The sequence below is a fragment of the Vanacampus margaritifer genome, chromosome 1, assembly GCF_051991255.1.
Source record: "Vanacampus margaritifer isolate UIUO_Vmar chromosome 1, RoL_Vmar_1.0, whole genome shotgun sequence".
Classification (NCBI taxonomy): domain Eukaryota; kingdom Metazoa; phylum Chordata; class Actinopteri; order Syngnathiformes; family Syngnathidae; genus Vanacampus; species Vanacampus margaritifer.
Genome location: NC_135432.1, coordinates 14,066,688 through 14,086,387, shown reverse-complemented (window position 1 = coordinate 14,086,387; position 19,700 = coordinate 14,066,688). Strand labels below are relative to the sequence as shown.

At 41.5% G+C, this 19,700-nt stretch overlaps 1 protein-coding gene and 1 long non-coding RNA gene across 3 annotated transcripts in view; one reads left to right on the top strand and one right to left on the bottom strand.

The window, feature by feature from the left end:
* The first annotated feature begins 4 nt into the window (after positions 1 to 4).
* The window catches only part of LOC144035967 (uncharacterized), a 69,157-nt gene continuing 49,461 nt past the window's right edge, over positions 5 to 19,700 (top strand). For both annotated transcript variants that reach the window (XR_013288545.1, XR_013288546.1), the window contains exons 1-3: positions 5 to 177; positions 962 to 1,024; positions 6,248 to 6,325. This is a non-coding gene — a long non-coding RNA (uncharacterized LOC144035967). The remainder of the gene's footprint in view (positions 178 to 961; positions 1,025 to 6,247; positions 6,326 to 19,700) is intronic.
* scrt2 (scratch family zinc finger 2) lies at positions 8,071 to 19,448 on the bottom strand. The gene is made up of 2 exons (XM_077545970.1): positions 18,785 to 19,448; positions 8,071 to 12,863 (listed from the first exon to the last, which is right to left on the bottom strand). The coding sequence occupies exons 1-2, from the start codon at positions 18,942 to 18,944 to the stop codon at positions 12,070 to 12,072; spliced, it is 954 nt and encodes a 317-aa protein (XP_077402096.1). The 5' UTR covers positions 18,945 to 19,448; the 3' UTR covers positions 8,071 to 12,069.

The following is a 19,700-nucleotide window of genomic DNA, read 5'->3' as shown; positions in this document are numbered from 1 at the left end:
AAGAGCTTTGTGATTGGATTGTGTCACTGCCAATCACAGTGCTGTTTCCGCTTAGCTTTAACTGCGTTTTGATGTTAAACAACTTGTTAAAACCAGTGAGCAAAATATGTTTACGATGGCAGTTTGCAGCAGAAGTTACCCGTACAATGACGTTTGGGTTTTTAAAAGATTCGTGTGGTCAGTAAATTAAACCAATGTTTTTGTGTGTGTCTGTGTTTGAGATAGTTAACTTGTTTATTTCGACAACTAGAATCATTAGTATTTTTTCTGTTGCAGCCTACAGTAACATTAACCCCTGGGCGTTATTTGACCATTTGTTGGCTTTTTGTTGGTTCTGACCAAGCCATTTCAAAATAAAATAACGCCCAGGGGTTTTAAACTCGATATGATGTTTTGTTACATTTATACTGAACCCCATAACAAACCACATATTGGTTATGTGTAACATACAATGTTATCAAGTCACAAATAAAAATAAAAAATAAATCCAACAGTGGTAAACCGACAATTGAAAGGGGCATCAGTTTTGAATGATTTATTGTTTGTGCTCTTGAGGAAACATCTTACAATTATATGCCTTGTGATAGGCTTGTGATGGTTGGGGGGGAAATGGATTGACTGGCGACCAGTTCAGGGTGTACCCAGTCTGTTACCCTAATAAAGACATGCGGTAGAAAAAAAAGAGATAGAGGTTCGAGCTGCCGTGGATGAAATTGATCAGCTAATAAAATAGTGTTGTGAATTAATTTATTGGACTGCTGTTTTGTAAACAGCCATTTTATTTTGGTATTTAGATCAGGGTGCCTCTTTGAAATTCACGCCAGCAATTAATCTGAAAAATAAGCCGCCACAAGCCCTCCATCCTGTAACTTGTTCTTTAATGAGGTCGAGTAGACTGTTGCATGATACAGGCGTACTGCTTCAAAGTGCTTAACTTACTGTACTGCTCTATTTTTTGCAGAGATTTCAAAGAGCTGCGCAGGTTGCTGTGGTTACAAAAACAGGACATCTGGGCTTTGCGCAGGTAAATCTTCAAAAGATCTGCGGAAACAGAACCATTGTTGTCCAACACATACTGGTGGTAGCTATCATGTCTTCTAATGAGACAATTAAAAATGATTTCTTGGACAGAAGAGGCAGGTCATTAAATTGAATTATTACAAATTCTTTCACCTACATTGGTAGGGCCTTTTATGACAAATAATTGGTCACACGGGAATCAGTTTCAACATGAAAGAGCTCTATATATAGTTGGTAATCATTAGCTGTGCTATCTGTACATTATATATCTTTGTTGTATGAAACTGAGCAAAATACATGCAGCTATACCAACAATCTTGTGATTGTTTTGATCAACTATTCAAGCTTTCTTCAATTTGAGAGAGCTGTGAGCTGACAGCGTAGTTGAAAGACAACAGTTATGCCATAAAGACAGTGGAGTGTGCAACTCTATTTGCACATACGGTAAATATGTATGGTGACATTTTACTCCCCGGCATTCATTACTTTACTCGGCATCAAATTTGAGCCATTGCTTCCATGTCTGTCGGAATGTGTCATGCACCTTCCCCACCAAAATAAACAGCATCGCATGCAAAAGGAGAAACCCTGTCAGTCAAGACGCATAAACATGTAAATCATCTGAATCCCACTACGCTCTGTTCGACCCTCTGCTGTCAAAGCGGAGATGCGTTCTTCTAGCTAACATCTCTCAATGACTTCAATTGAGTTAGTCACACAGGTGCAGCCGCAGGTCACGCAAGAACGGTTCCCACATAATGATTTGCTGTTAATATTAGATTTTCAGTCCTTGCGGGATTGTCACACTTAGAGCAGCTGGAGAAAATTACCTGCCAGAAATGAGCTATATTTATTTATACCCTCCCCCTCCCCACCCTCTTCTTTTACACGCTGACATGCTTTTAAAGTGATCATGATTCTGACGGTGACTTTCGCTTGTCATACCACACAGCTTTGGGAATGATGACTCTGTCTGAAATCACGACAGTGTTTCAACAAAAGTAGATGTTATTGTGGTCCAATGCAAGGCTGATTTGTTCAATAATGTGGATTATTTTATAGCTCTCACTTACTAAACCTGCCCATGAAAGGATTTCCTCCCTCTGGATTGGACCTCTGTTATAATCTTACTTACCTTGAAATGAATTAACTTTAGCCTTAGCACAAAACAAATGTTTTTAATCTTGCAGTATCTCCTTTTACTCGTGCTTCATTATTTATTTAAAAAAAAAATACAAATTACGGAGCAGTGTTTTGGTACCAGCTCAGTCGTGAATAACTTATTGTACGAGTGAGTGACGTACTAACACACGCTGAAGTTGATGTCAAGTCCCCACAAGCTAAGCTTGCGAAGGTTACGGCTCGCCTGTTTTCAGCATTTTGTTAGTTGGTATTCGCAGTCTGTGGGCACATTGACGTCAGTTTCAGTCAGCAGCAGGTGGCGGTACAGAGTAAAATGGCAACCCTCTGAGATGGATAAACACCGGTGTATTATTCTGTGTTACTCTTATTTCACAAATGCAATATTATTCAGAATACATTGTTTAGATTAGACTAATTGCTGAGATAAAGATATGCCAATGTTGAAATGATAAATTCCTATCTTGCTTGTTTACGCAACAATATGTCCTGGATTATTTAGTTTATTTAAAAGTAATTAAAATATCAAATGCCACTGCCTCAAAATGTTCCTATTAACTAAGCAAATACTCAACGCTCAACTGTGTTCCTCCAAACTCTCCTAATTTCTTTCTTTGTTCTTGATGAAGGGGTAGGGATGCTATTTAAGACGTGCCCCTGTTGACTTTTGCCGGAGTGCTGATGACAAGTTGGACATTTTAGATGCATAAAAATGTGATTCTGACATCACTTCAAAAAGTGAAGCATACGGATGAGGTGGACCCTTTGCCAACAGAGAGACGGGGAAACAGATGGGTTTTCCACAAACAGCGCAAACATCAAGAACAGTGAGTTAAAGAGCTTGGCAGTCGCACTTGATGAAACACTGAGGAATGGAGGTTTTAATGAGCAGCTCTCCTGTGATGCACAATGTGCACAGACTAACTGTTCACTCCTTAAATGGCCACTTATAGCTGCTTGGATTCTGGACCCACGCAGCAAGCCACAGATACTTGTCAGGATTCTTGTCAGATTTTAGTTTTGTATTTTGTTGCATTTCACCTTTAAAAAAAAAAAAAACACACTCTTCCTTCCTATACAATAAAACGACTGGAGCAAATGGTAAGTGTTTTTGTGCCTTGTTGTTTAAGCTGCCAGTCGTCAAGTGTTCCGCCAACAGATGGCGTCCCGCGTACACAAAGGGTCAGCGTCAGGGGCCTTCGCCACTTTAAGGAGTGTTAAATGAAGTAATGATAGTTGTTCTAATTACATGGAGGATATGCTTCTACTTGTCTCCCATGGGAAAAAAGTAGATGGCACCAGTTGCAAGTGAGCCATTTGATGCAACCAGCCCTTATTAAATGTAATTAAATTGACTAAAATGTGGAAAGATTCACAGTTGGTCTAAATTGTTTTACTATAACTGTATATACGTCACTGTGATACATTACTTTTTTTTGCTAAATTACTGAAAATATCTTATTTGACTTGACTTGAAATGATGTATTGTACTGTATAGACAATTATACTCAATGATTTGGAGTCACTTTTTTAGTAGTCCACCCTCTTTTAGAAACGGTGAAATGTAAGAATTAAAAATCCGTCATTTGTACTTAGTCACAATAATTAAATGATCATGACTTGTTAAAAACGGTTTGTTACTACTGGTAACACAAGCAACCTGAAATAATATAAAATGTATTTATCATGGGGGAAAATTGCAGCATAAACAATGTTATAAAATAACTTATATTTTAGTGAACAATGAACAAAAATAGTGAAAACAGACTGGTTAGACTTCAGTTTTATTTTGGGCTGAATCTTGAACAATTTCTCCCCATTCTTATGTAAATCAAGCCCCAGCCTAGTAGCTACTATAAAACTAAACTAGAGCACGTAGTTAGCGTGTAACCAGCAGCGTCCACCCTGGGATCAAACCCACGTCACGATCAAGTGTCCCATGTACGAGGGCAAATCACTTCGCCTGAGCTAAATTTCTGGATTGCCTTTGAGAGCAATTTGAATGATTGTTTTCCTCGACATAACCCGCCCTACTCTGCCTCTGATTGGCTCATCAGTCATGCTAATAGTTAGCCAATCTAATCAGCAAATGCAGGGGGTACCAGCCAATTAGAGGCAGAGGAGGGTAGGCCATGTTTGAACCATTTGCATCAGGGGGGATTTAGAAGTGTGTGTACTCAATGCTGACTGAAAAAGAAGTGGGTATACGCCGTATAGCCGAGTATACCCCAACTTTTTTTCCACCGCGGACCGGTTCTTACCTGTACTAGCAGCACAAACACAATAACAAGGGTAACAACAATGCTTTAATATGGTGAGGTCACTATGGTAATGCTTATGAATGATACGAGCTTTCAAAAACTGGGGTATTTTGTAGATATAACAATAAAGGTGAAGCCACATTTTTATGTAACTATAATATTTACATACATATATATGTAACAAGGCACCACAAAAGAAAATCTAAAGTCCATGAGTAACTCACTCACCATAACGCTAAATTAAGAGCCGCTCGCCGCAGAGCCCATCATGCGTGGGAATCACCTGTAGTTGTAAGTCCATGCACCTTTCTTTTTCTTCTTGGTCATAGGCTCTTGTGTTGTCTCATCACTGGGCCTTTTCTCCGTTGCAAGGAAACTTTCCAAATTAGTCCGTTGTTTTTCTCATTTTGCTAACTTGTCGATTAGCATCAGCGCTACGCGACTGAGCTAATTAGCATGTTGACATGCGTCAAGAGTCTTAAACAGAGAGAATCCGGTCACTTTTTAAAATAAAATATTTTAAAGCTTTGGCTAATCAATTAACCGGAAGTATAGTCAGTTTTGTATTCTTTCAACTGTGCGGCCCGCCGCGGCCCGGTCCAAAGTGGCCCACGGCCTGGTACTGGTCCACGGCCCGGTGGTTGGGGACCACTGCCCTGGACTACACCACTAGATATACGTATATAGTCCATATGTGAAGTGTGTCAGAAAGGTTCCAGGACAAGTGTCACAACCTGTGATATACCTGAGGGCCAGACGTTCAACCTACAAATCCACAAATTGATTTGGTGGCGTTTGCTGTGTTCAGTGTGCGAGAAGAGGCAAATTTCTGGCTGCTTCACCATGACGACATGCCTGCTTACAATGCCCTGAACATCAAACGGTTCCTGGCTAAGAAGAACACTATGCTTGAGCAACCCCGCTTTTTCACCTAAAATCATATCATCAAGATGGCTGTGACATTGGAGCTGCTTAGGATCCCGGAAGCATCTCTCGAGAAGTGCATCAAGGCATGGCCGACGAGAAGGCTGTGTTAAAATTGAGGTGGATTACTTTCAACGGGAACATTTGTAATTTGGATTGATCATATCTTTTGTAACACTAGACCAGTTACTTTTCTGACACACCATTTGTACAGGACATTATCATCCAGTCACGATTAAACTGTTCTTAATTTACAGGTATTTGTATTTATTTGTTTTATTTAAAAAAAAAAAAAAGTAGTAATCTTTTAAATAAGACCAAATGTATTAGAAATGCAGTCTAGATGTCAACATGTTCCTTTAAAAAAGAAAAGGGACATTTCTCGTCCATATGATATATTTACAATAGTGTGCTTTCATGGAAAATGAAAAATGAAATTGTCAGGGTGACCTCAAACTTTTGAAAGGTAATGTATACACTACTGTGTATATACTGTATCTATGTATGTGTACATTGTACATGGATGAACTGTGTATGTATATATTTATGAATACTGTGTATGCTGTATATTTACACTTTACTCTTCCTGGTAGAAATACCAGATTTTGTGATATAAAACGAGACCACTTACAACATGTGCTACTCTATTGCAGAAAAAAAATATTTTAGAGAGGCTAAATAATGAATTAATAACTGAGATAATGTGGTTGCAAAAGTGTGCACACCCACTCAAAAGTGTGTATTTGGCTGTGTGGTCAGAATTTACATTCACGTTCAAATATGCTATATGGGAGACAGCACATACCTACAAAGTTCTTCTGATTAATCCCAAATAAATTTCACATTTTCTAGTCCTGTAAACTTTGACGGACATTTGTTGTTGTTTTTTTGCTTTCCGGCAGAAGCTTGAAGGTTTGTGACAACACTGCCTGGTATTTGGAACGTCCCCTCCACATGAGAGCTCCCTGTACAGCTGAAGGGTGTGTAGACTTTTTATAGTACAGTATATTTATAAACTGTAAACAATATAGATATGTATTGCATGGTATATGTCTCAGCTTGAGTACAATGCACTTAATTGGTGTACTGTATATTATGAAGTATCCCTTGTTTTATAAGAGACAAACAACAGCATTGAGTATCAAGGTTATGCGAGCACACTCAAGCTGTGCATAACCTTGCGGTGACCCCACTCTCTCCATCAGAAGCCAGTCATATTTTCACTCAAACGATGATGGCATCCTCAGGTCAATATCTTTGAAGTGTGAGCGTAGCACGCTCAATTTTGCAGGTTGCTTTCAATAATTGACTTGAAATGCTCAGCTCGTGTGCGGCGGCGGGCGGACGTCTTTGTTGATGTGCTCGCAGGGCCGGTGCCTCTTCGCCTGTCTCGCGGCATTGATGAGCTCGTAGCTGCTCCTGTGCAGGGGAACGTTGCTCACCCAAATGTGATGTAATTGGATTCCACGGGTACCCATTTTACAGTCTGTCGCTATGTAATGAAGGCAGTTATTCACCCGCATCATAAAATTTGATAAGGTGCAACATGTGGCAGGGTGAAGTTTGAGCTGTTGAAATCATCAACTTCCTGTTGTTTCCGCATTTCAACAATTTAACAGTCCTTTGACTTTAAGAGCAGGATCCAGCATGTATTTATTGATGCGGTTTGTCTGCCTTTTGTTTAACAGCCTCACTTATTTTTCACATGGAAGAGTGTGCAGCTGATATGTCTTGTCACAGCTCGGCCTGCTGTCTTGTTACACTGCAGTTGAGTTGCTGGAGGACACTGAAGGGCACAAGCGATTCACTTCAAGTGTTGCACATTCCCTAGAACCCAATCAAGAAAAAAACCCAGAATAATAATCCCTGTCCACTGTCATGATTCATTTTTATTTTGTTCCATATTTTTCGCCGGCTTTGGAGTCACTTAGAAAGAGTCGTTGCAGCATAAAATCAATGTCCCATTAAAAATTTAATGACCAGGAAGAGCTTAAAACAGATGCTTGGGCTTTTCATAACGCAGACGTCTCAGGAGCTCTTATTCAAAGCGTCATCAGGCCCTGCTTGCTACCCAAGTTTAACAATAGGTTGTTGGCATTTTTTTGCCTCACACTAGTGCGGACTTTTCAAGTAAATTGACAATAAAGCTCTTAAAACCGCTCAAACAATGGCAGAGGAGGCTCCATCTGAAGGCGCATTACTGTCATAATTAACTTACTGATTTAATGTTGACGAGGAATTCTTGAAAAAGACACCACTTCCCCTTTCACACATAAATATAGATGTATACAGTATTACAATAAACTATTTTATAAGTGATACTATTTTCACAGTTTCTTCATCCTGGGGTGTGGGGGTGGGCATAACAAATAGTAAATTAAAAGCGGATGGATGGATGGATAGATAGATAGATAGATAGATAGATAGATAGATAGATAGATAGATAGATAGATAGATAGATAGATAGATAGATAGATAGATAGATAGATAGATAGATAGATAGATAGATAGATAGATAGATAGATAGATAGACAGACAGACAGACATATTTTTGTCTGAACATGTTTTGTCCTTGATGGAGATGTGAATAATTGGTGATAGTATTCACGCAGTGTGTTGTATACAAAGTGGTTTAAGAAAGAAGCTTATGAACCAGAAAACCTTTTTAATCCTTTAAGCAAATCATTTATTGCATATACCAAAGAAATAAGAGCAGACTTGCAGATTGCTTGTGCTATTGTTTTTATTAACGTTATCATTGCTATTGTTGTCGTCATAAATTGTAGCAGAACAAGAGAAACCAAAACATCCCTCAGCAATCATGGCTTACGTTTCTTCATTTTCAGAGAGAGAGAGAGAGAGAGAGAAAGAGAGAGAGAGAGAGAGAAAGAGAGAGAGGGAGAGAGCAAGAAAGTGGAAAATCTTAATCTGTTTTTTTTTTTTTTCCTTTGAGGGCCATATGGAAGGTTTCAAGCAGCCAACCATATGTTGAAGGCTTTTGTCATGGAAATCATATTTATTTGGCACTTCTCGTTGCACAGCCAAGCTGGGCACATAAAAAAAAAAAAGAAACAGAGCATGATCAATTCTTTGAGAATACACAGAAGTGTTGTTGCCTTGTCTTACAAATAGTTTGGAAACCAAGACACTCCCTGATTCATGTGGCCACCCGGATTGTAATTGGTACCTGTATTGTTTTTACATAAATAAATAAAAATAAGACAGCATGGATAGAAAGGGTAATTAAATGTCTACATGCATATTATTGCTGTGATGTATTTACAATTCTATGTACAAACTTGTCAAAGAGGAACAATGCTGCACTTGGTCTCAATTTGGAAGTGAAGAATCAAGTTGAGCCGCCTCCCCAGTAATTAGCGTCTGTGATCTGATCTGCTGCCACTTTTACAAGTGTACAAATGCAAGTGTAGTCGGCCTGCTGCACATCCACAAATGATGTGTTTTTCCCCATCTCAATCCTTTTATCCTCCATATTAAATTGCTGTCGCCGGCTTTGCAAAAACATTTTATATAAAAGCAACGAGAGAGTAATGCAAGCAGTGATTTGTGCGTCGGTTCAAAGTTCAATAATTCAGCAATGTGCCAAATGGTGTGTTTTTTTTTGCGAGTGGAGAGAGGAGACAGGTGGTTTGGATGCTCTCACGCAGTGATTCAGCTGTGGTGCTGAGACAGCCGTCGACAGGATAAAGCGGATGGATAAACAGAGCGGAAACTCCTCTTTTCTTCATTTTTTTTCTTTTTTCCTGCATGTGGGGGGGGTTGCGTTCATTCCATCCATTTGAAATATGCAAATAGCTGACAGTGCATTTGCCTGCTGGTGCTTGACCTTCCCTTGGAGGTTGCTCACCAACTCAATTACGCTCCCTATCTGCAGTCTGTCGGCAAACACCTGTTATCCTCCCACACTCGGCCGCCCTCCGCCAATCCCGCCTCAGCGGATCTCATCCTCTGCGGGTCTGTTTAGAGGCAGTTGGGATGAAGATGGCTGATGGGGTGTGAGGGAGTAGTCGGGGACAAATGACGGGGGACTTGGATGTGCATTGGAGCGTGCCGCTTGACTCAAACAAGCTTCACAACTTCCAAAACCTATTTACAGCCGCTAACTTATTTGACGTGGACGTTGGACACAGATAAGTAGTTGAATAATTGAATAGTGTTAAATCATAAACGTCCCTCACACAGCTGCTCTGTAGAACAACAGGGACAATAACACAAGATAAAATAGCAGCCTCTCACTGCACCAGCATCATTATTGCTTTTGCACCCTTGAAACCTTGATGCAACACGATCACGCCGACATTACTTGACTCTTAATTTGATCCAACAAGAAGCAACACATCTGAGTCAAGGAGTTAGTTATTGCCTGAGTTGTTTTGTTCCAGGGGGCTAGAAAATCTCTGGTCCTGAAAAGGGACGTCATCCTTTTGGAGACAAGACGGAGAATATTTTGCCACTAAATTTGTCGTTGTTTTCTTTTTATTGCCCAAAGTGAAAACAGGACAGCTGCACTCTAAAAAGAGAATTGTTAAATCAATTTAAGATTACAAAGTGAATTGTTGACCAACTAAAAAAAAAAAAATCATTTCAATTGGTAACACATGATTGAAGTAAGTTAATCCAAAATGAATATATTAAGTTAAATTAATTATTAGTTCATTAAACTTAATATAGACTTAAATTAATCCAAAGTGAATATATTAAGGTTAAAGTAGCACTAAGGATTTTTTCAACCTTAATCAAATATTTTCATAACTCTTCTGATGAAACATCGACTTAAAAGTAGTTGAATGGTACCTTTGCCATGGCCTGAGGGTATCTGTATCATTTTTACTGGCACTAAGCAACTTTGAGGAGGATGGCAGGAACACCGCCACAGAAAAAACTACAAATGTGCTGACTGCTTTATGGCATATGTCAAAAGCTACCCTGGATGAAAGGATAGTCAAGGATCAACATTGGCAGATTCCACTCGCTGGCGTGAGCTAAAAAAAAACGACGCAATGCGCTTGTCCTCATAGGAAATGTGGTCTTCCTTCTGACATAACAATACCACTTTTGTTCATATGTCACCGCCACAATCATTGTAAACAGAAAGTTCAATAGTGTTGCTTTAATCAACTCATAAATTAATGCCAAATTAATCCAAAGTGAATATATTAAGTTTAATGATTAATTCAACTTAATATATTCACTTTGGATTAACTTAATTCAATCGTGTGATGGTCAACAATTTAATTTGTAATCTTAAATTGGTTCAACAATTCTCTTTTTAGAGTGTGTGATTGTTGTCCATGTCACTTGCCATGTCAATAAAGTTATTGACATGAGGAAAAGACAAAAGTAGCTTGGCGTTGGTTAGATGGACCTCTGCTAGCAGTGACGCTGTACATTGTTCCTCTTTAAAAACTAAGTCCCGCGGACTCTCTACAGTTTTCATGCATATAAACATTTTCTTTGAAGAGCAGCAGCATCTTACAAGTTCAATGAATGTTCATTATTTGAAATAATAAATAATAAATAAATACATAGCAATTAAATCTTCAATAAATACCCCCAAAATAAATAAATAGATAAATAAAGTATTTACATGATAATTAGATGCAGCTAAACAATGGACAGAGCTTTGAGCGACATATAAAAGAGTCACTTTGTAACTGAGGGTGCGCGAGTCAGTAAAGCGTCAGCCCGCGGTCACACTGGCGGACGAGGAGAACCTCAAACATCACGTGAGGAGCGCTCGTTCTCGGAAAGACGGTGCACCATAAAGGCAGCTGACGCTCACTCGCCACCAAGTTGGAGGAAGAACGAGTGTTTTCTTTGTTATATACACGGGACGCCCAAAATGGCTGACCACTTACTCAGTGTGAGACCTGTTACACAGGCCCGCTCGCTGCACATTGGAACAGCACAGCTCTGACAGAATTGAAACACTGTGTGGGACCTGTGTGGGCTTCTTTGAAATGTTTGGATTACCCGCAGTTACAAAGATGCTTTTCGATCAAGGGCTATTGAGCACAAAAAATAATTTTAGAAAAATCAAATACAAAAATAACATTGGTGTGGAAAAGGGGGTTGTTTTTTTTTACCTTTTAAAATGATCTCCCCTTCTTTTTTTTTTGCAAATACTGTTATAGAGTTCACATTTTCGTAAAAAGTTGGCAGTTGCAAAAGAATTCAATTCTTAGCAAATAAAAAGCAGCATAAAAATACAAGAGGTCATTTTGTCTCTAAAAAAAAGCCAAAGAACACTGTCCTTTTTTATGTTTTTTGTTAATTTTCTCATTACTATTTGCTATAAAATATCAGGAATCTAAATATTATTACTATTGATATTAGTATAGTCATTGATAAAAATTCACATGCCAGGCCTCATATATAATTGTGTGTGTGTGTGTCAGTGTATGTGTGTGTGTTTGGTGTGAGCACATGTTGCTTATGTGTACAACTATCAACTACAGTTTCTATTTGGGGAAGGTTTTTGATTGTATTTGTCTGTGGACGATTAGCTACTGTGCAGGGGGAAAAAATCCAGCATCTTCTGAAATTGTCTTTGCCGTTGCCGTTAGAGCTTCTTCATAATCTCAGTGAAAATATTGCTTTCTAAAAAAAGGGAAGAAAAAAAGGCATGGAGAGCAGAGTGAACAACTGGGTCAGGGCTTGCAAACCTGAAACGGGGGTTCCAAATCCTGCGTCTTCCACACCGTTAGTTGTCTGATCCAGAGTCGTCTTCGTCCGCGGAGCCCTTGAAGCAAGCTGACTCATAGTGCTTGTTCAGGTAGGACTTGAGAGCGAAGGTCTTATTGCAGCGCTTGCATCGGTAGTGCTTGAAGGCAGAGTGTGTTTGCATGTGGGCGCGGAGGTTTGAACGGTCAGCGAAGGCTTTGCCACAGTGGGCGCAAGCGAAGGGCTTCTCCCCCGTGTGGGAGCGCATGTGACCTTGGAGGAGCCACGGCCGGCTGAAGGCCTTGCTGCACACGTCGCACTTGTGCTTGAGGTCGTGGGTGAGGATGTGCATGGCCAAGGCCGGCATGGACACGTACACTTTGGAGCAGGTGGGACACTTGCGGGCCATCTTGCTGTCCAGGCTGCGGTGCGTCTGCTTGTGTCTGCTGAGGTTGGAGGAGGTGGCGTACGTCTTGCCGCACTCGTTGCAGGTGTGGCGAGCCGCGCCGGCGACGCCGCTCTCCGGCAGGCCGGCGTTGGCGCTGCTGCTTCTCGAACCCCCCTCGCGGCCCTCGTCGTCTCCCTTCCGTCTCGAGCGCCCGTCCGAGATGAAGAAGGCATCCATGGTGTAACCCTCGTCCAGGGCCTCCGATTCGCCGCTGTAGAATCCGCTGGCGGTCATGCCTGACTGGGGGCTGTCGGGGTGCTTCAGGTCGGGGTCGCAGTACTCGCCGCCGCTGCTCACATGGGTGTACAGCGGGTCCGACACCAGCTTGTGCTCCATCTTCTTCTCCCCCTGGTATACAGATGGCGTGATGTAATCCTGGATGTAGCCTGAGTAAAGAGACGCACGCAAACACAGTTGGCCAGCGGTTGTGATGGATGAGGACACGGTGACATGCCGCTGATTACATGATTATCATGTTGGATGAAATAGTGGAAGAGCCGCACATAGAGATAATTGCATTTTTTCCAGATCCCACAGGTTGTACACACAATAGTGCAGTCATGCAGGAAAACCTGATGAGCTCAGCTGCGTTGAGGAAGCTGGCAACTTCCCACTGAGGGTATCTTATTAAAAATTCCCCAGCAGTTGACAGTGCAGCCTTTTTAGATGAAGGTGACGTCTTGTTATGTATGCGATTCTTTGGCTCAACTTAGTGTGCGGTTGACAAATGATGGTTCTGACATCCATATCTAAACAGCCTAAGCCTACCCTAAACTCATCATTTTAGCAATCTTGCTATGATAAGATAGCCATAATCTCTTGCTATCTGCAATAGCAAAACAATGTTTTATGACCAATTGCCTGCACGGATGCATCTGGTGCTTGGGTGCAGATGGCACTGGGGACGGAGGACACATGTCCCCCCTCAGTTTCATAAAGACCACTATCTGTCCCCTCTACGTTGGCCTCATAAAGTGGCAAAAATCTCATGTAAAACAGAGGACTGATTTTCTTTCATTGGGACAGGCAAGGAGCCTGAACAGCGTATATTGTGCTTGTTTAAGTTACACAAAAAAGTGTTAGAATTTAGAACTCTGAATGAGGCTGACAAAGAACTGATGCTATCTGCTAATTATGTAAGCATTATAGACAAGATACCTAAAGGTAATACTTGTTTATCATGTAAGTGACGTAGTCTATTTTTTGCGTTCACTATGGAGAAAAAGCCTAACGTGGCGAATGTTACCAAAAACCAGGGTCAGTTTAAAGTGATTAATGTAAATAAATAAATAAAAATACTTAACGTGGCTAAATAGTAGAAAACTACGACCAATCGCGTGAATTTTGATTGGCGAATGTTGGTGGCGATTGAACGTTATCTAACATTAAGCCATGTTAAGCTTTTTTATATTGAGCGTTTTAGACTGTCCCTATTTATTAAATATTGCGTCCTATATTGAACTCATATGGAACTAGTAGCAAAGTCTGCGTAAGTGCAGTGGACGGTAATTATTTGCCTCGTTAATGTGATTTGAAACATGTTGTAATTCGACACGTCTGTGGCAATCTTTGTTAGTGTATATTTGTTAGTAAAATATATGAGCAGTGATCTACTAACCCCGTAAAAAATGAAGTTTGGTTTACACCATTGTCTATTAGTACAAGCTACTGCAGAGCAAGATATGACCATTTTAGAAGCTAATCGATTAAATACAGGACTATACGCTTTACGAGTTTCAGCGGTTTTAATAGGTGAAAGTGGTTATTTTGACGTGTCGGAGTTCCACTGAGGTCTATAGGTCTATATTCATTAGGCTGGGAATGGCTGGGAGCACACAACTCTGGCGTTAAAGTGAGTGTGCTCTAACTTCCGACACTGTCACAGTGCGCACGAGTCTTACCACGCTGTAAAAAATGAGGTGTTTGCTCAACATAAAAGATGAAAAATGGAACAATTTTCAGTAAATGATCGTCTCCAGCTTGCCTGCGACCCACGTAAGGTTCGGAAAAACTTTTTTTCTTCTTAGATAGATAGGTCTGAGCTGAATTGGAATATATTTTAAATAGAAAATGTTTTAAGTGGGCCCGAACGCACCGGTCCAGAGCTCCGGCAGTTCTGAAAATCTCCCTTGAACGTTCAGGTACTTCTCAACGTGCAAAGAACGTACTGTCAGCGTTCCGATACGCTTGACAATGCATGTTTTGATCCCAAAATGCGCCGTCATCATCCACGGACTTACATATAGTATGGAAGTCATGCGCTCATCACATCACCATGCGCGCATATGTCATTTAAGTCGCCCGCTGTAAACGTGATGCTAGCCTGATCCTAGCCAACCCGAACGCGTGTGTAAAACCATAGCAACAAAATGAAATGAAAACGCTACCATGCTGTCCAGGCTCAAAGCATAAAAAAAGACCACCGTCAGACTCTGAGGTGGATTCGCAGGCTGATACAGCACGGACGTAAACAATAGCCTGGACTGCTTATGCTGAAGTGAAGCCGGCAGCAGCCATCTTGCATTGCCACACCTACACTAAGTTGAATACAGACATTTCCGCTACGTATTCTTTACGTTATTTTCTTCATCTACAGCGAAAATACCAGTGTGTGGCCTACGGTTGTAACAATAAGTATAAAATAAGTGTCGGAGAAGCTCTAAATGCAGATTTCATCAATAAAAACCTAAATATAAAGTTTCTTATTATTTTTCCGAGTTCTACTCAAAGATTGGTCTGCATCATGAGAACCAGTTATCAGAAAAATCAACAATGAAATGAAAGCAACGCACACAAGAAAAAAACAATCGCTGTGAAATGTAAACGTAACATGCAAACAATGAAGTTCGTTCCTTGCTAAGCTCTCATTATCCCATACAGGGATCCTGGCATACTGATAAGTGTTTTCGGTGAAATAGCTACATTCAAGGCCAAAAGTTTGGGCACACCTGCTCATGCAATGCGTTTTCTTTATTTTCATGACTATTTACATTGTTGATTCTCACTGAAGGCATCAAAACTAGGATTGAGCATGTGGAGTTACGTACTGTACAAAAAAGGTGAAATAATTGAAAACATGTTTTATATTCTAGTTTCTTCAAAATAGTAACTCTTTCCTCTGATCATTTTTTTGCACACTCTGTCTTGGCATTCCCTCGATGAGCTTCGAGAGTAGTCACCTCAAATGGCTTTCCAACAGTACTGAAGGAGGTGAAGTGCAAAGCACTAATCAGAGCAAAGGGTGGCTATTTTGAAGAAACTAGAATCTAAAACATGTTTTCAGTTACTTCACCCTTTTTTTGTTAAGTACATAACTCCACATGTGTTCATTCTTAGTTTTGATGCCTTCAGTGAGAATCTACAATGTAAATAGTCATGAGCATAAAGCAATTGACACATTGAATGAGGTGTGTGATTGTGGTGTGGGATTTACGACCAGAACAAGGCCCTAATAAGAAACAGGTAGCCGTGCAGTGCCCGTTTGAAGGGAAAAGAGGAAAATTAAGAAACAAAAAATAATCACAGGGCTTTCTCAAAAACAATGTAAGTAGACTATCACAGGTAATTGTTCTGTAATGTTGAGTCTAGTCACAATAATAAAAGAGTGAGAATCTACACAGACTAACAACAGTTGCGTTTACGTAACGCAAGCTAAATGTTGTAAACAAGACCTTTTTATGCTACAATACATGCACTAAAGGAAAATCCTAATAACATTATTTCTGTTATTTGAAATTTCATGTACATTTTAAGTAATTATTGTTTTTAATGTAAATTTGTTGTTTCTACTTTTGAGTTCATACACAAATCACAAATGATTTATTGTTTTATCCAATCATTTTACAATGGCTTTTCAGTGTTATACTCACACGCGCACACACACATGTAATGTTTATTATTCCTATAAACTTGGTGCCCGCACACCCCGTTCCAAAATCTCATCTCCATCTGTATCAAACTGGATGTCCCTTTTTTGCAGAGCAACAAGTCTTCATAAGGGTTAAACAGGGTTAAGAGTGATGCAGCAAAGCAGGAAGAGATGTTTCAGTGCCTGAATGCTGTGAGAGATTTTCGTTGGCATCGTTCAACTCGCTCATTTCCTTCCTGAAGCAGCCGAGTGCCAACATGCTCAAAAGGCTTACTGGTAAACTCAAATGCATCCAAAAGAGTTCAATGCATTCTCATGCTGTGACTCTCAGGAGCATTCAAAATGCATTTTACCTTCAGGGGAAATATACCTTTTTATTCTTTAGGTTGGGCATTTGAGATGGAATTTCTTCCCTGAGAAACATCCCACAATACTGCCTGCTGCAAGCAGTGGAAATTGGTTATTGATGGCTTTTTAATGGAATTCAAAGTTTTGAGCTGATCAATAGGATATCCGGTGTAAAATAGTGCAGTTGTTGGGAGAGGACAAAAACAGCAGGAGGAAGGATCAATGGGGCACAGTGATAGTTTGCTTGAGAACTGACAATGTGAGACATGCATCGGCCTGTGAAGAGGGTCACCTGTTTAATGCAGCCGGAATGCTCAAGTGTCTTCAAGAAACCACTTGGAAATCAGATCAAGTACTCTTGGAGTACAATGTCCAAACAGCCACAGCCATGACACCCGAGCATGCTATACTGCAAGGGTCGACCCACACAGATGGTGTTTTTCCGGAAGGCATTGAAGTCAAAATATTTGTAATCATCATTTGCATTGAATAATGCTACAGTTTGTTTTTTTTAATCATTAAATATTAGTTGCCACGTCAAGCATGTAAACAGTTACAATGCAAATCAAATGATGGTCCTGGTTCGATGTTAGGTGTTAGTCTCCTTTTTATCAGAGTTGTTTACTGGTTTCAATGATTCAAGGTCAGGCGTGGAGTTCATCCTTTCGGACCCACGCTGGCTGTATCAGCCTTTACAGCCTCCTCGGCTCATTCCTCAGATGCAAAGCAAGCATGTAATTAATGGACCCTCTCAGCCAGCCCTCTTTGTTGTCGACAGACACTCAAGTCAAATGTCTCCACAATGGGGGAAGAAAATCTCCTGGCACGGCAGAAATGCTGATGCTTGATGTTTGCCGGTAATTAATCTCTGACCATTTTGTGGGCTTGACATAAAAAATATATATTTTGCTTAAAGTAACAATAGTGAAGGAAAGGAATCAAAAGTATAAGCTAGAGAATGTTCAGAATGAGATAGGACGTGTCTTTATTTGTCCAGTAAAGTGTAAATGGGGAAAAAAGAGACAATTGATCCTCCCTTTCACAGCGATCCATCAGAAATTGCCTGAAATTTGTCAGCGGCCTGCTTGAATAACAGGTGGGCATTCTGGCAGCATGAAGCTGTGGGCTGTGACGCCTCCCTCGCTGTGAAGCTATCCGAACAAATGATAACAAAGAGGCACATATGGTCGTCTAAACAGGGCCACAAAATGGAAGCGGTGAGCTTAAAGCAGACTGCGAGAGTGAAGGTCGCTCTCGGCGCCGCAGAGTGCAGCTCAGGCTGTCCGAGCTGAGCGTTGGCCGCCGCGCGGCTGTGCGCCTTTCTTCATGTTTACTGTACAATCCGGGTCACGTGATCAACCCCGCCGTTGCCCTAAAGCGCCTTGGTCTCCTTTTTCTCCTTCCCATCGCTCCCTGCACTTTCCCTCCAGGCCGCACTCCACAGCGTGTTGATGTCTCTTGCGGCAGCAACGGGCCTACATGGCTGAAACTCTAACCCCTGCTAGTTTTCAAATGCCCGGAAGGAAGAGAAAGATGTAGCGGAGTGATGGGGGTGGGGAGATTGTGCATGCTCCATTTGGAGGGGAAGAGGGGGGCAAGGGAGGATTGGACCATGATGGGAACTCAAGGACAATAACAGCTAAGGACAAATGTACTCATCTCTCACGTTCATCAATCTATTAGCTCGCTTTGCTGACCAAATAAAATCATCTTGTGCTCAGCATTCAGCCTGTGCTGGGCTGTTGCAGTCGTCCAAACGCACAAGTGATTAGACACACATTTTGTTGCCTATTTACATAAGCTGATCCGTGGCTGTGACCTGAATTGTGTCTGTCCTTCACTTGGAGTCAAAAAACAAAAGTCTGGGAGCAGGGTGGGGGCGGGGTGCCGGGGAGGATTATTCGGGATATTGATGCAAATAGCAGCCGGCCGTTCATTTACACACTAGCGACATGTTATTGGCTGACCGTCTGTACGCCGCATGCAAAAACAAAAGGAGGATGCCGTCAAGTGTGCGGATGTCAGGCATGCTGCAATCAGCAGTCTTTGACTACGTCTGGAGCGGGGCAGACCGGAGGCATGTTAACTCACCATTCTCGCTCAGACGGACGCCGAGGCTGGTCACCGAGTCTGTGATGGAGCGTGCCAAAGTGAACGAGTCGTCCAGGTGCTGATGGTGGTTGTTGGTGGCCGCATTGGATGAAGAGAAATCATCAAGTTTGATCTTCTTCACCAAAAATGAGCGGGGCATGTTTCAGTGAATGATAACACAGCGCAGCGGAAAACGCATGAGCAAAAAGAAAAAGCTTCGGAGGGAGCACACGAGCACTGCTAGCTTGACGGTAATCCTTGAGATGAAGACGGCGGCGGCCAAAAACATGAGATGTTTTTTGTTTTGTTTTTTGAAGAAAGAAAACCAGTGGTGAACGGCAATGCTGTGTGGTACACTCTGGCTCCCTCAGCTTCCCCCAGAAAAAGTGAAAAATAAATAAATAAAAGTGATCCCGTTCAGCACTGGATAGCTCCTGTGATGCGGCCGGCTTAAAGGACCAGTGAGGAGGAGAAGAGAAGGAGACAGGCGCAGAGGAGGGAGAGAGAGACACTGTCAGACTAGCTGAGATCAGCAATCACGCCAGCCTTTATATGGGGCACAGGCAGTGGAAGATCAGGTGGTGCTGCGAAATGGAGCTGCTTAGCTTTAATCCATCAAATGTCCCCGGGGACACACATCAAATTACTAGTGAACCGTCTGTGCATTCGCACACAGACAGAGGAGAAAGAACACAGTCAGACCCCCGCTGCCCCCTCTTCTGCTCCCCCCTACAACCCCTTTTACTCTCCCCTCCCCTGCCTCTTTCACCCCGCTTATGCTCCATGCTCGGAGGAGGAGTGAAAGAGGTGGGCAGACAATGGAGATGTGGATGAGAACACACTCGGCGTCCCGTCCCCCATTGTTTTCAGATGAAGTGGCACAGTTTATGTTTGCCTCCCTCACGCCGGCTGTGTT